General features: G+C 38.3%; 1 protein-coding gene across 1 annotated transcript in view; it reads right to left on the reverse strand.

Moving 5' to 3' along the window:
• Window positions 1-10140: 10140 nt before the first annotated feature.
• Window positions 10141-16765, reverse strand: part of rhoua (ras homolog family member Ua) — an 8602-nt gene continuing 1977 nt past the window's right edge. Inside the window, exons 3-4 of the mRNA XM_067592017.1 lie at window positions 16009-16197; window positions 10141-14562 (exon numbers count right to left, since the gene is read on the reverse strand). Of these exons, the coding sequence (XP_067448118.1) occupies window positions 14278-14562; window positions 16009-16197 (474 nt within the window). The 3' untranslated portion in view covers window positions 10141-14277. The remainder of the gene's footprint in view (window positions 14563-16008; window positions 16198-16765) is intronic.

Below are 16765 nucleotides of genomic sequence, written 5' to 3' on the forward strand. Positions count from 1 at the left end.
GTGAGCGTCCACCCTGAGGACGTTTAGAGCTGTTACTGAGAGTATTTCTTGACTGTGAGGTTTCATTATGGAGCAGTCAGAGATAATGCTGCTGTAAAAGCTTCCCGTTACCTACATGTCTGCAGTCTGTCAGTGAAAGAGCTGCTGTTCTGCTGTCACATGCATTATGGCATAGAAGGACTGCTTCTTCCTGCTATAATCAAGTGTTGTATGTGAAACGAAAGCTTTGTGCAGTGGGAGACACGCTCTCAAAACTGCTAGACGACTGAAACGAGGCTAAAACTTACAACATTTTACTAAAAGAGACATATTTTTACATTGTAAATAGACTGTTTTGCACATTCTCTGAAGATCTTGTGATTGAAGAAATCTTGCTTCTCCCCACAGCTGAATAATCTTGTGACTAGACTGAAAAACCACCATCCCAGTAACAGCAGCTGTGGTCTATATGTAGCACTCAGCTCTGGATCATATGAACTGTTGTCTAATATCTCATGACTGCTGGTCTGAACCCACCGATGATAATTACTCAACCAAGAAAAGTGAACTAATAACACATTTTCACATCATTTTACAACTATTAATGAGCAAAAATAAGAAAAATACAAGATCAGTTTTATTCAGGGCATAATATGGCAGCACTCAGATGTTGAGATTCTCAAAAGAGTATTGTTCAATGAAAAGCTGGTCAATGCAACCTTTTTAAGGCAATTTTGAGAGTAAAAATAAAGATTTTACTTGAGATTTCTCTAATTTGAGACCATGTGACCGTAGCTGGATCTTAAGCAAGGCTGTTATGCTGAGACACAACATAAAAAAGTTCCATCTTCCCCAAGTCCCAAGCAGCCACGGAGATAGACTGCTGAGATTTAACAGGTGTGTTTATTTACAATGTGTGATAAAAAAAAAGATGCAGTGATAAGATTTGGCAAAGGCAAACATAACACATATATCAAAATCTATCTAGAAACATGATGAATATAATACAATCAAAGAAACAAAATGACATTGACTCTCCTGCTTCACTAAAATAAAACAGGCGAAAATAAGAAAACGCCTACAACTGCAGGTGAACAAAACCGTCAGTGTGGCACAGATCTTACAAATCAGAGTAAGAATTGAAAGATGTGCGGCTTATGGAGCCTCGGAGTTGTACGTGCAAGATAATTGTGGTAAAATTGTGGTAAATAATGACTAATGATGGTGCCAAATGAAAAGTCAAGGGATCACCAAAGATAGTATAAATCATCCTGAGGGGAACATGAATATGTGTACTAAATTACACGGTAATCCCTCCAATAGTTGATGAGACATTTAACTCAAAACCAAAACTGGTGCTAGAGGAAAAGTCAGTTAGGATTCATCCTCTGGGGATCATGAATACTGTACAAACATTTGTTCCAATACATCCTGTAAATGTTGCAATATTTCACATAATAAGTTAAAACCAAGAAACCAGAGGAAAAGTCCAGTCAGTAGGCTTCATCTTCTGGGGGGCCTGAATATTTGTATGAAATCTGACAATCCATCCAATACTTTATGAGATATTTCAGTCCAGACCGACCCGACAGACTGACACTGCCACCCATAGAGTCACACCTGTAGCATGGCTTAAACAAATGTATCCCTAAAACCCTCGATTTGTTTATTTACAGCAGCAGAAAGAGATTTCCAGCTGGTTCAGTGCTTCGTTAAAGAGCACTTCAACTGTTCTTCTGTACGAAAGAGAGAGTGTATCTCATTCACTTCCACTCCCTTTACAGATGCTTTCAAACAGGCAACTCCCAGCCACAGATGATGCTTTAGTTTCATAGTGAACAACTGAAAACAAAGCCTGGTCTCCGGATCTTGCTGTCTTGTACTTGACATGTAACCCAGACTTTGTATAAAGGCAGCCTCATTATTAGTACTGTACAGGAAATTACAATTACAGCACAAAGCTTTGTTCATTTTATGGTAAAATTGTCATAATATTTCATCTCTTATTTCTACAATAATCAAGACTCAGCCTATTTTATACAGAGAAATCCTCCCATGACTCATAGAGGTTTTATCTGATGAACCTGACTCCCTGACTCCCCACTACTTCACCATCACATCATACACCCTCCCTCTCCCCCACTGCGTCTGTTTCAGCTTAAACAAACAGACATGCACACCCTTCACACATCACATCACCCCATATCTCTCTCCTTCACTCCTCCTTGCAGGTTTCTACTTTCTTTGCATTTTATCAGTGAATTTTACTGTTTTTCTATGCAAAGTTCAACGGTCTGTTATTTTCAAGGATAGGTTCAGGGTTTTTGAGATCTGTCATAAAACAACAGTCAGGTGTCCATATGAACACACACTGGATATTAAAAGATCTCCTTCAAATGTGCTTTTAATGTAAGTGATGGAGGCCAAAATCCACGGTGTGTCCACACATTCATTTAAAATTTACCTGAAGCTTATATTAGGCTTCAACAGTCTGAGTTAGTCATATCAAGTGGATATTTACCACATTTAGTCTTTTAGCATCAAATTCCCTCTTTGTGTTTCCTCAGACAGTGTTTCCCTGTTGCGCTGTGGTGGAAGTATAGTAACAAAAAGAAACACTTTAGCACTAAAAAGACTGTAACGTTGAAAGATATTTACTTGATTTGACTAATTTGGGCAACTGAAGCCTCATATTAGCTTCAGATAAACTTTTAAATGCATTTTTGCACAGAAGGAGGACTGTGGATTTTGTCCCCCATCACTTATATTGGAAGTGCATCATGAAGGGATCTCTTAATGGTCAGTATGAACAGGAGGGATGATTACAGCAAGAAAAACCTGTTTCATTTGGGCACCTGACTATTGTTTCAAGACAGACTTGAAAAATTGTGAACAAGTCCTTTAATATGAAGATAAAGACTCATGAAGACAGCAGTTCTGAATGTAATAAAAGACTGTAAAAGAGCTTGATGGAGCCGTCGTCCTCCACCACAGAGATTCAGAGGTGAAAGAGATGCATTGAAACAGCGTCTTTGAACTCAGCTGAAACTGGGCCTCTCTCTCTCTCTCAGCTCACACAGTTGAGAAAAGGACAAAAGTTCTGGCCATGAGCCTGGTCACTGGGAACTGTGTGTGTGTGTGTGTGTGTGTGTGTGTGTGTGTGTGTGTGTGTGTGTGTGTGTGCGTGCCAGCTGGTTACATCTGGTTTAAGAGGCCACAGAGGGAGGCTGCTTTCTCCCACCTCTCAATATCAGTTACTAATCCCTGTTTCCCAGAAGTGTGTGTGTGTGTGTGTGTGTGTGTGTGTGTGTGTGTGTGTGTGTGTGTGTGTGTGTGTGTGTGTGTGTGAGTGTGTGTGTGTGAGATCATTAAGTGTACAACCCTGGCACAAAATGTTTATAATGTGTGTCTCAATTATGTTTAGTATTTAAACATATATACAGTACATGTATGTATGAGGTGCTATACAAATAAAGTTATTATCATTATTATTACATAATACTCAATACTCAAACTTAGAGAAATAAAAAACAACAAACAAACTTTCTATGATAAATTTACCGTCCAATTTGAGAGACAGATGATGAAAATATTAACAATTCTGTAGTTAAAATAAACTTTATTTAATTAACGTCATGGTGCTTCATCCTCCAGTCTTTCCTATTCTACTTATAGTTCACCTGATTCATTTTTTTTGTTGTACGTTCTCACCTCTCGTTGTCATTTCTCCTGAGTTTCACCTCAGCTAATCACCTGACCGAGTCGTCTCCCTACACAGACTCTCCTCATTCACATTCAGCATTAGTTTATGTGGAGGGCAGTTATCAGTCACTACATTCCACATCATCTGTTCCCCGACTGGTCCAGTCTTTATGCTGTGTGCTGGTCTGAGTGCTTTAATGTGAGCACCACTAGTCTGTCTATGTGGCTTGAAGGCAGATTTTTGTTGGATATATTTGCTTTCTTCCACTCTCATTACTCACCTGGGTGAATGAAACCAGCCTTTTTCACAGCAAATATTTTGACCTGTCATAGCAGGAAAAGGTGTAATTAACGATGGCTGCATTTCATTCAGGTGAGCCAGTTCCAGGGCCAAAAGACTCATTAGGGAACTTCATGGACCTGAGCCGTCATTAATGTTATTACTTACACCTGTGCTTTTCCTGCTACCATGGATAAAGTCTGTAAGTGTGAATACTAGACACATTGTCCAACTTATAGCAGGTGTGCTAATCAAACTTCACAAACTGAGTGTCAGACTGTGGTTTAATAGCCTAAAAGTGTGAAAGAAATAGGTTTATCAAAGCAAGGCTGGTTTAATGGTTTAAATAATGATTCAAGTGAAAAGCAGGCTTATTATTTCAATTATATTTACCTAAACAGTTTTTGTTAATGTTTAATTTTTTTAACTCATATCTAATCATATTTAAGTTTCAAGAACACTGAGGAGCAAATCAAGTAAATGTTGAGGCATATTAAATATCTAAAGCCACATTTTCCCATCTCCACGATTATAAAAAGAACATTTTGAATGAAATTGCAAATGTCCTGCAACTAAAATGCAAAATATATTATTATACACTGCAAGGTAAGGCACGTTTATTTATATAGCACATTTCATACACAAGGAAATTCAAAGTGCTTTACATAATGTAAAATAATATAAGAGCAGGAATAAGAACAATAAAAAAATAAAAACAAGACTAAAAGAAGCAAATAAAATTAATAAAATGATAAAATACATGAAATTTGATGTTTTTTAAAGTAAAGTAACATAAAAAAGGCAGCTTAAAGGATAAAAAATTATGAGGTGCAGCTTTACAATTGAATTAAAAGCCACAGCAAACAGATGTGTCTTCATTTTAGATTAAAAGTAGTCAGCATTGTCTGAGATGTAAGTAGAAAATGCAATTATGACATAAAACTACTTTTCTAGCCAGATGTAAGCAAAATACAAAACAATACAGCACAAAATATCACACAGAAATATTCCGTTTGTCAAGTTGTGATCAGTGATGTACTTGAAAATTCAGTGTTTTATATACTTAATATTTTATAAAAATGAAGATAAATGTCAAATAAAATAGTGTAAAAGCCTCAGTGTAGGTGGTGACTTTGTTTTTGTGGTGTTATTTCAGGTAACAGTGTGATTTATAATCTATGCCCGCTTTAATCTGAGCTGCTACATTAGACAGAGAATCTCCTCAGTATGAAGACATCATTACTGGGAGCTTTTATCTTTTCCAGTAAGCACACATTAAGAGTAGCTAATGAAATCTGATGCACTTATTACCCGAGAAACACAGTAACACTATTCTCTCTACACTGCAAGTCCTCACTAAACTTGTTTTCATGCTGCCCAGTTTGGCAAAGTCAGATGAAACATGTAACGATATAAAACGGTATATCCTGTTTACAATAGCTCAGATAAGCTTGTGTCTTCATTCTGATGCTGTATAGTCACTGGGAGGTGTCTGTATTATCTGAGAAACATTGTATATACCAAACCTCACCCTGTTTACTCATATTCCATGAAGATATTTGTATGTTGTCTTCATTCATGTGTACAGGGATGTGAACGTGTAGAGCATCTTGACCTTGACTGTGATGTATGCTGTGTTATCTACAGTAATGTGCTTATGTAAACGCAGCGGTCAGCTGCCGTCAGGAGTCCACAGGAGGGAGATGTTTGTGGCGAGGAGTTGTGGGGGTGTAAACTGTATGTGTCTCAACCGTATAAATGCCACATGACACGCTCTGTGAACTTTGAACACACATGCAAACACATATGCCATCGCAAATACTACAAATACACACACACACACACAGGTCGTCACCAGGCTGTTCAAATAGACAACCTGCAGAGATGTAGAGCAAGAAACAAAGAGGTAGAGGTGCTGTGATGAGCAGTGACAGAGAGAAAGAGAGATCAAGACTGAAATAGAGGCAGGAAAAAAAGGAGAAGAAACAGAGTGATGAGGACAGGAAGGAAAGGAGAGGAAATGTGTGTGAGAGAGCAGAGATAAAGTCCATTCAATCAGCAGTTTCACTTGTTCAGGAAAAATTCCAGGAGTGTGTGTCAGACTTTTTGAATCTGGTTAGTCAGTGTGTTTGTGTGTCTATATTAATCATGTGGGTGGGACATTAATCTGTACATGTTATTTTTTCTCCACTCTGGGGCAGAAAGCTGGTCCCCTAACAGTAAATCATTTATCAAGGGTTCAGATTTAGTCTATAGGGTCACGGTTAAGGTCGGACCAGAGGCAGAGCCAAAAGAGTTCTAGTGTGTCAGCGTGGCCAAGCATGCCATTAAGGATTTATATATGGTTGTTCAGTTAAGTTTTAGTTTATTACATTTATTTGTTGGGGGCCATAAATAAAAGAAAAGTCGGTTTTCATTTTCACCAAATTGTACCAGTTATAGATCTCTTTTTAAATAACTCCTAGATAGATAAACCAATCTCTGGTGTTATTAAAGGTATCAATCAAGGTTCTCTCACTGACAAAAGTTTGGTATATTATCAAAAATGAGCTCCTCATAGTCTTCTGGGCAGAAATAATAGTGACAAAAGTTTCCCTGTTTGAAAGAAAAAAGCCAACAACTTAAAGCAGAAAAACAACTGGAAGTTTCTGTTTGGGGCATTTTTAAGCCAGATAGTAAAGAGATGACAAAAAATGAGATTCAACTAATACTGAGGATGTTGCATAAGAAAAGAATGACGCAAAAGGCAGAGGTGTGTGTGGTGGCAACCTTGCTGTCTGCCACTGGGTTAGAGTAGAGGTCGGAGTCAGGCATGAAGTGGTTAAAGGTTAGTTTAAGTCTTAGAGGAATGAATGGAGAAAAAAAAATCTGCTTCACAGGACAATTTTTGTTCATGTTCATAAGTTCAAGATTCAAAATCTGTTAGTCAAGCTGTTTTAACTTGTGAAGCTCCAGAGAACATACACAAGAACATATACAGGAAACACAAAGCAGAAGCAGCTTCTCAGTACGATTAATGAAGCAGGAGCTGCTTCACATGTTGTAACTGTTCAGGAGATTCTTCCTGTCACTTTCTATTAGTTTATTTATCTGTTAGTGTTTTTCTCTCTCCTCCTCTCCATCTGTCGCTTTTCTCTAATGTTCTTTTCTTTGCTTTCTTTTAACTACTGTCTTTTTTTTTTCCAAACACACACACACACACACACACACACACACATACACAGAGCAGCTGTCAGACACACACACACACACACACACACACACATACACACATTGATTGGGTTTATAGCTTGTTAGAAAAGTGGAGATTGTATTTCAGCTCTGCTTGATTAAAAGTCAGCACTGATGTCACTCTGGCCCCTCTTTATGTTATGAAACACACACACACACACACACACACACACACACACACACACAGACTGAGACGGAGAGAGAGAAAGAGGCTATAAAATTATAAAATGAACTGGAACCGAGCCTCAAACCAGTGCCCTAAGAGCTGGCAGCTTGTGGAGCCATGTGACTGTAACATTTTGCAGCAATAAGTAGCTAAATTTAAATACACGTCACACATTTTTCTCTGAGGTTATATCTCTCTGTGTCTCTGTCTTCTTCTTTTGTTTCTCTATGTTTGAATATCATAATATTAAGTAAGAAAACACCTGTCTAAATGAATAAATATGTCAATTATTGAGCAATATTTTTGCATGTTATTAGATTAATTGGCGGTTTTACACTATTTGGGTGTGACCTTTCTTCATAACTGTGAGTCTGAAAAAGACAAAAAGCCACATATATCATTCTAAACAAGTACAAAACTTAAACAACATGATATAATTTTCTATATAAAAAAATCTAATTATTATTATAATTTCAAATATTTATGTAAGCAGCAGCAAAATGGACCACAGACATTATATCTACTTGCATTTCTTTTTAAACGTTTTCCACAGAGGTGCAGGTCGCACCAACATTTATTCAGTTTCAAGTGTCTCTGAGGTGAAATTACATGGTTCATTAATAGACCTGATTAGATTTACAACCCATCTAGGGAGATTTTATTACATGTTGACTAAATATTCTGTTATTACATAATCAGTTGTTACAGGCCTTATTAGATTTGGGTTGTGTCTTAAAAGGATTGTGTCAAAACTAAAAATCTTGTAAAAAAGCTGTAATTTGTGTCAGTTAGTGTCCAGCTCGCTCCCTGCGGAGAGTAACAGCTGAATAATATCATCAAACAGAACCTGGCAGTGTTCAGCGCACCGAGCAGCTGATCTCACCAGAACAAAGTCAGCCTTCTCACGACAAACTGAGTGTTTCCAGGCAGGTATACAGCGAAGGAGTTTGTTTCCCAGACAGAGTTAATTCGGGGGGCAAAACGCTGCCTCTAAGAACAGAGACAAGCAACTAACTAACTGTCACATGACAGCCAAAATAAAAATAAAGCCGTTGCATAACCATGAGGGCCTGGAAGCAGCGAGTCTGTTTACACTGATCCCGCCTGAAGTTGGATGACTGTCTGTGGGCGTCTGTGTGTGTGACTTGTCTTGTTTTGTGTGTGTGTGTGTGTGTGTGTGTGTGTGTGTGTGTGTGTCTATGCCCCCAAACATCGCCCACATCTCACCCCCTTCTCTCCTGATGTGCATCAGCTGAGCACATAGTGGTTGATGCACTCGGTTATCACAAAGCACACGGTGCAAATCCAAAACATTATTTCAGCCACAACAACACGAAGAAACATGTTCAATCAGGCAACCACACAAACGATGCGTTGTCAAGGGGCCCTGCAGCATCTGCGTCATGTTACTGTCTGTTATTTAGAGCCTAATTCCCTGGTGAAATTCAGTGAAATCGTGTTGATGAACGGACACAGAAATAAACAAATACGATGAATGCAACAAAGTCTTATTTACAGCCTGCAGGCTCTCTTGACGTGGCAGAGGTGAGAGGTCACACACGTCCAGGAGTTATATTTAAACACACACACATTCCCCATCCCACTGCCGGGCACTGAGCCTCAAAATCAACAAAACACAGCAGGTTTTATAGCAAATATTCTTTATTTCTCAGGGTATAAAACTTCTGTACAAACACATCCTCTTTTGACTGACAGTTAAACTGTCAGTGTGAGCGGATCGCAGCCACGTACTATCTGTTACAATGTTTTTACATGCAGGAATAATGAAAACACTGCGATGTTTGACACAGGAGGAGCGGGTTGGTTTCCTCTAAGCAAAGTTCTCAGCTGGTGTCCCATGTGAATGAGCTCAGGTGTGCTTTAGGGGGTATCAACCTCAATAAAACAATTCAATCTCAAGAATGTCCCACATTTCCCCTGGCTTGTCTTTTGTTTTGTTTAAACTCACTGGGCTTGATGGGATATTATTGTGCAATCAACAATCAGGCCTGTGTGGGAATGTAGTGCCCAGTAAAGTCCACAGAGGCCGTTCACATACAGAAGCAGCTGTATTTTATAACCCCGACTCAGACTGGATCTGGATTGTTGTCCGTCTTTACTTTCCTTCCAACAACGCTGCGGCAAATTGCACATGTGAGAAGGAATCAGGTCCATGACATCTGACACATTTACAGTACATATGTGGAACAAATGATATAGAGTGATACAGTGTGATCAGTACAGATAATCAGCAGTACAGCTGTCTATGATTCAATACATGTTTGGTATTGTGAAAGCCCTTTTCAACACCACATTAATCACAATAACTGAAGCCATTATTGCCGTTACCATGTATGTATTTTTCAAATGTCATACTCACACAAGCCACCAGTGAATTTCTTAAAGGATGGGTTCATGATTTGTCAAGTCTGTCCTAAAACAACAGTCAGGCGCCCAGATGAACATTGAAACATGTTTTTCTTGCTGTAATCATTCCTCCTGTTCATACTGACCATCAGAAGATCCCTCAATAATGTGCTTTCAATGCTAGTGATGGGGGACAAAATCCACAGTCCTCGTTTTGAGAAAAATACATTTAAAAGTTTATTTAAATCTAATGTGAAGCTTCAGCCGTACAAATTAGTCAAATGAAGTCGAAGCTCAACAGGAAAACACTGTCGAGGTACAAAAAGGGAATTTTTTGCTAAAAAGATACCCACTTTATTCGATTAACTGAGACAACTGAGTCATCTTATTATCTTCAGATAAACCTTTAAATACATTTTAGTTCAAAACGAGGGCTGTGAAATTTGTCCCCCATCACTTACATTATAAGCACATTTGGAGAAGATCTTCTAGCGGTCAGTATGAACAGGAGGAATGATTACATCAAGAAAACGTCTTTCAATGTTCATTTAAGGCATCTGACTGTTGTTTTAAGACAGACTTGAAGTATTGTGAACCCGTCCTTTAGCGGCAAATCCAATTTTACTTTCAGTCTTTACACAAAGCAACAACATTTCTGTCTGACCTTCAGCAAAAACACCAACTTTACCACACAGGACTCCATCTACAGTTACCAAAACGTCTCTTCTCTGACTGACTTTAGTTCACTTTCAGAGACCCGTCTGTTCTACGTTACAAAGTCATACATCATCATACAGGACATACACTACTGCCGATCAACCGGCAGCCACAAAGACGTTAAAACATGTTAAGATTAAAGTTTAACTTATCAGGTGTCACAGGACAGATAAAGAGGAGAGAATCAAAACAAACACAAGCCTCTCAGAAACAAGATACAATTTGTTTGTTTGATTGATTGAACGGCAACATACAAAGACAGCATTCATGTTATTATTCATGTATCTAAGCAGGAATAAATGAACACAGATTTATATTTTTTCAGTATGACTGCAGGCACGGATCACATCCTGCTGCGTGCTGAGAAACTCGCTACGCTGTCTATAAATCATGAATGTAAGTAGGGAAGACTGATTAAACCTGACGGAGGAAATGCCAGCTATCATAAGGGTCCGCGTGACCTTTAGCCTACTTAAATCCACCATCAGCCGAGACTGCACACAAACGGCAAGACAAGCAACTTACTATGCCTTTTCCCCCCGGAAGAAACAATGCTTTTACTATCATGAGTTAAAGATCGACACAGTGAACCCATTCACTCGCAGTTGTAACATCTTTAGCAGAAAACTACCAAACAGCTCCAGTAACAGCCAGTCTTCAAACTAGACTTTACACGGAGGCCTAAACTCAACATAACAAGATGAGATATATTATTTTAATGAAGTCTTTAGATTTGGCTGAGAAAACACCAAAATACTCATATTAGTCTACGTCTTATTGTAGAAACTGACATCAGACGATCAGTTTGTGTTAAACAAGGACATTTTTGTTTGTTCGGTCTCGTACAAACCAAATTTTAGTGCCAATATCAAGCTTTAGGTGACTTTTAAACATAATGGTAAAATTTTAAAGAGGGTGTATAACTAATTGATATAATTATACAATCCCTCCTTAATGATAGAGCAGTTTCTTTTAGTTTGCATTAACTTTAAAGAAAACACAGGATGGATTCCAAAACTGTGAATGTCTTTATTTAATTTTTAGTTTGCTAGAATAAACTTAAAAGTTACAAAAAAAAAGAAGTATTTCTTATCCACCAAATGTACTTCACAGTACAGTTCAAACTTTCAATGAATTATAATCCACTGAATTTGAAGGGACATCAACAGCTTGCTCTATTTCACACCAGAGGAGAACTGACTTTGAACCACACGCTTGAAATAATTGTTTTTTTTTAGTTCTTGAGGACAGTTTTCACCCAAATCCTGAGAGTCCTGTCAGCTCTGGGTTTACAGCTCCTTTCGAAGTTCAGATGTCCCTCATCCTTTAACCTTAGCGTGGTTATCCTTGATTTTTTTTTCAGGAATATAACCAGAAACAATCCCTCTAGTGTTTATGTCGGATCAATACGACTAATTATGTTGCACATGCAGTAAACCATGGCAGAGCTGCTTTGAATCCATTACAGACTGCAAACCGGTTGCACCCTTTTTCACTTCTGCTGCTGTGACTCTGACACAAAGACCCATTCAGATGTAGGCACCGTAGAGAAATAACATACAAATTATTGTGTTTTTGTTCTTGGTTCAGTAACTACAATGTACAAAGGAAGGTGCGGCAGCTGAGTGAGAGCCACACGTTTTGTGTTTCAGTGTGCCTCTTTATTTCTGCTTTAAAGCTGAATCTGTTTGAGAGGCGGCAGCAGTAGATATAGGATGGACAATGATGTCTCTCTGGTGTTAAAGCAGTATGGATGTAGAGTGGTAGAAATGAACAATGTTACCACTCTAATAAAGCAGAGGATCGTATTTTTTGATAAAGGGAACAAATGCAAAGCAACAAACCTGACGAATCAAACTGTGGTTCATAACTACTAAGAAAATATTTCACTGAATATGTACATAAATCAAATTTCACAGTATTAGATACACAATTTCATTGAAAAGCTAAGAAAAAAAAACCTCATCTTTGTTTGTTTTTCGGTTTGCTCTAAATCATTTTGCAAACCTTCACAAACAGAGTCCATTTTGTGAATTTAAACAAATGAAGGAGCACTTTGGTTGATCTAATTCTGTTAAGTGCTCACACTTAAGGCTGTTTAAGTGTCTGGAAAGATAAATCAAACACACATCAAGCACAAAAATATCTGAAACCAGTAAAGGTTTTGCCAGCGTTGCAACTTGTGCCTGCAGACGTATGTTCCTGGTTGAACAGTTTACATGAATATCCTTGTTTTTCTTTGTTTTAGTCCTCAGTTGCGTGTGGAAATAAGCCTCAACAATAGTCACTTGGCTACTGAGAATGTTGTGGCTTGTGGAATAAGTTGATCTTAAACTACTTTAAGCACACAGTATGATTGTGATGAAGAGGGAAGAAAAACCAAAACATTAAAATAACAAAATGTTCCTTCCCAATTAAGATCAAGTGCCAACAATCCACCACCACAGAACAAAGATTTATATTTAACCAAACCACATTAATACCTCATAAACTGTAGCTGTTCATACAAGACATATGAGGATGATAAACTACCAGCAATGAAAACCTGAAGTAGGTCACTGACTCGATACAGTTTGCGTCTTCTTGAGAAAACTTGTTCTAACAGAACAATGCTGGGATTTTTATCACTTGGATGCTCAACATATACTGCTCGAAGGTTTCATTTTCCAATGATTTTGGACATTTTGCCAAAGTAAGAACATTTTAACAGTGTCGTATTATCCTTGTGAGGAAAAAGACACTGGCATTAACTGTTCCAGTCAAGATTTGATATGAGGATAACCAAAGCCTGAGCCTCATTAAACTTATCTTGGCTTCAGTCTGGGCTAAACTGTGGCAGAACATGATGAAAACCACACTCACAATCACGCCAGATCTAATCCTGTATCTAGTACAAATCCAGACTAAAATGACAGGATATAATTATTAGCTGTTTATGAAAAATGAGCTCTTTGTTGACTAAGTTCCGACTATATTTATGTCCGGTGATGAAACAAATTGGTTTAGGTCGCAAAATTCAAAATGCGTTCTCCTGTTGGTGTGTAAATAAAGACACAGTTTGGTCAGAGAGTTATTATACTATTTCAGTCAGCAGTTCTCTCTAATCGTGACTATTAGACACTCAACTAAAGTTAGAAACAAGTTATAAAAAGGAGTAAATTTAGATGCAGTTTCATTAGGTCACAACAAGTGTAGTCTGTAGACGGTGCAGTTCCCTTCTAGGCTACATTTTGTAACAAGGCTACATAAATCCCTAACAAACAGGGAAGATTTTTACCAGAACAGCAGACTAAACACAAATCCAACTCATGTGTTAAACACAGATGAGAAGTTTCTGTTCCTGTTCAAATGTGGACCAGTTTAATCATTAAAAAAACATTATCACTTCCACCATGACTTGAAGAGATCGTTCTGCTAGTCCAAAAGAAGTCCCAGTTAATACCAGCTTAATTCCGGGTGACACAGTGACCTCCTGCAGTGGGTTCAATGGGTTACAAATAGGACCAAATGTTAAAAGAACAACCTGGTTTATTCTATGACACAGCGGTGCTGCTGTGTTTTCAGAGCAGGTTGAACCAGAGCAGAACCAGGCTGGACTCAGTATGGTGAATCTGATCCATGATGAGACTCACGTCGCTCCCCAAAGAAAAAGAAAAACTGAAACATTTTAGATCCACGACAGTCTTACTTCGCTTCCCATCCACCCTCCAGTCGAGGTCCTGCTCAACATCAGGCTCCATTTAAGAAAAACCAGAGAGAGTCCAGGCTGAATGAAGACCAGGAGAAAATCAGCAGAGGATCAGAGTCTTAGACCCAAACCCATCGCAGGTCTGCTTTAGGCCACACAGCAGTACCTTTTCCACCATGACTTGGATAAACTCTTCATCTTGTCAGGTGTCTGCCTTTGCTTTTTTCGACGTTTCTGTTTCCCTCTTGGGGGCTTATGGGAGCTGTGGTTCTGCAGGCTGGCCAGTATGGCCGTGTCAAACACTTCTTTCAGATTTTTTTGGGTCAGGGAAGAGCACTCCATGTAAGCCACAGCCCCAATCTCCACCGCACAGTCCCTTGCGTCCGCTGGGTCCACAGGTCGCTCTCGGTACTTGGCCAGGTCAATGAGAACCTAAAGAGAGGAGACGACACTTTGTTACCTACTGTCTTTGATCACTTCTCTGGAATAAGTAAAATAATTAAGTATTAGTTAAAGAAACACAGGAAAGATGCACCTGTGATGTTTTATCATAAATGATGATGATGTTATTTTTAAGAAATTTGGCCAGAATCCTGCAAAGTCAAAATCTTATAATTTGCTTCAACCTCTTAACAGCTGAAATTTCCTTGCATCAATTATTGGACTGAGTCATATACACAACAAAAACCTTATGAAACGTCCTAAAAGTGTTTAAATATTGATATTTTTGTACAAACAATCTTTTAATTGCAATTCATGAAAAGCTGGAATTGTTAAATTTGTCCAGATTACAAAAGATTTACATGTGAGTATTAGCTTAACTGAGGTACTGGACATCAACATAGTAAGAAAGATCCAACTCAGTGAGGCGGTGAGAGCTCAGAGCATCAATATCATTTACTCTAAAACTGCTAACTGTATATTTTCCACAACGTTAAACACTGATAATATCTTTGAGAACTGACAGATGTCTGACAACCCTGATATGACATTATATAGTGTGGCTTTCATTTTTTCCACTTTTTACTTGGACTGACTATCTTGTATTTAAAGTGCTATATAAACTAGGTTGAACTGGAAATGTACTGTAATTAAAAATACCTTTTTCACAATAAGACATTGTATCATGTCCCAGTAGGAAAAGCTCTATAATAAATAGTAAATATAAGTAGAATAAATAGTAAATAACACATTTAAGGAGGGCTGAATTCCATTTAGTTGCTTCAGCTTCAGGGTCCTGGTATTGTGTTCGCTGTCATCACTTAAGTTTGATTTACACTGTATGTTGATACTTGAATAGAACTGAGCCATTGTTAAATTTTATTAGTAACACCTGTGCTTTTTCCTGCTGCGACAAGTCAAAATGTTTGCTGTGAAAAGACCTGTTGTCAGAATAATGTCATACATTAGTATAATAGCCGTTCAGACCTTGTAACCTCTATTTAAGTGATTTTGTCTTGTTTGTCAAACTTAAGACATTTCTCATAAAGCATTTAGTCTCCCATTGTACGAGGATGTAGACGTTCATCCCTCCTCCCCCTTTAATGTTGATTCATGCATGTGTTTTTTATCTGTTTCTCATCACAATAACATTTTGGGAGAGTTTGTATAATTTGGCCTTAAATTCTTTCACATCAAACACTGAAAGAAACTCTGTAAGTTTTCTCCTGTTTGTGCTGGAAGAACATCTCTCCTCTTTTGTTGTACAGTCAAGCAGTTTCCTTTGAGTCTTATGGCAAACCCTCTGATTTCTGGCAACTCTGAAAAGGCTGCAGGTAACTGGAGGTCTCAATATACAGTATATATAATAATATCTCAGAAATATAGCAGTACTGATTTATGTATGTTAACATGCTACACAGAGCACATTGACCACACCTTGACATCTTCTCGGAGGTCACACTGCGTCCCGACCAGGACCAGCGGAGCAAAGGGGACGTGTTTCCGGATCTCTGGGACCCACTTCTCAGGAACGTTTTGGAAGGACGCAGGGCTAACGACGCTGAAGCACAGCAGGAACACATCTGCACTGGTGTAACACAGAGGACGCAGCTTGTCAAACTCATCCTGGAAAAGTGGAGAGAGAGAGAGAGAGACCGAGAGAGAGAGAGATGAAGACAACAAGCTTTTTTAAAACACAATATTGCTTTTAAGGGCATTTAGACAAAAAGAAGAGAGATCACTTGAGCAGTAGAGGAAAAAGGGAACAGATTCAAATTTAGTATCACCAGTGGAGCCTGAAAGCAAACTCTCTTCCTTTTTTGGTGTGTGTGTGTTTGCATCTTTTGGTGCTGACAGATATGTTTATTTATATACGATAATGTATGAAGATATGTCTGGTTTCTCCTCCCTCTCTCATCCTTCCTCTCTCTGTAATCCTCCCATTCATCTGAGAACACACTGATATAGAGGATGATTATTATTATTATTTCTTCTTTATTTATGATATCTTGCATTCACATATTCACAGACTCAACACTTGACATATTGCCCAATAGCTAAATATGATCTTTAATGACATTTCTATAGCATTAGCCGTTGTTTTTGCATTCTGTAAAATCTTCTTTATATCCTGTTTTCTATTGTCTGTGACTGAGCCGCCGAATACTGTATGTGAGGACGCCCACAAGTTGCC

Source organism: Thunnus thynnus, chromosome 1, assembly GCF_963924715.1.
Source record: "Thunnus thynnus chromosome 1, fThuThy2.1, whole genome shotgun sequence".
Classification (NCBI taxonomy): Eukaryota; Metazoa; Chordata; class Actinopteri; order Scombriformes; family Scombridae; genus Thunnus; species Thunnus thynnus.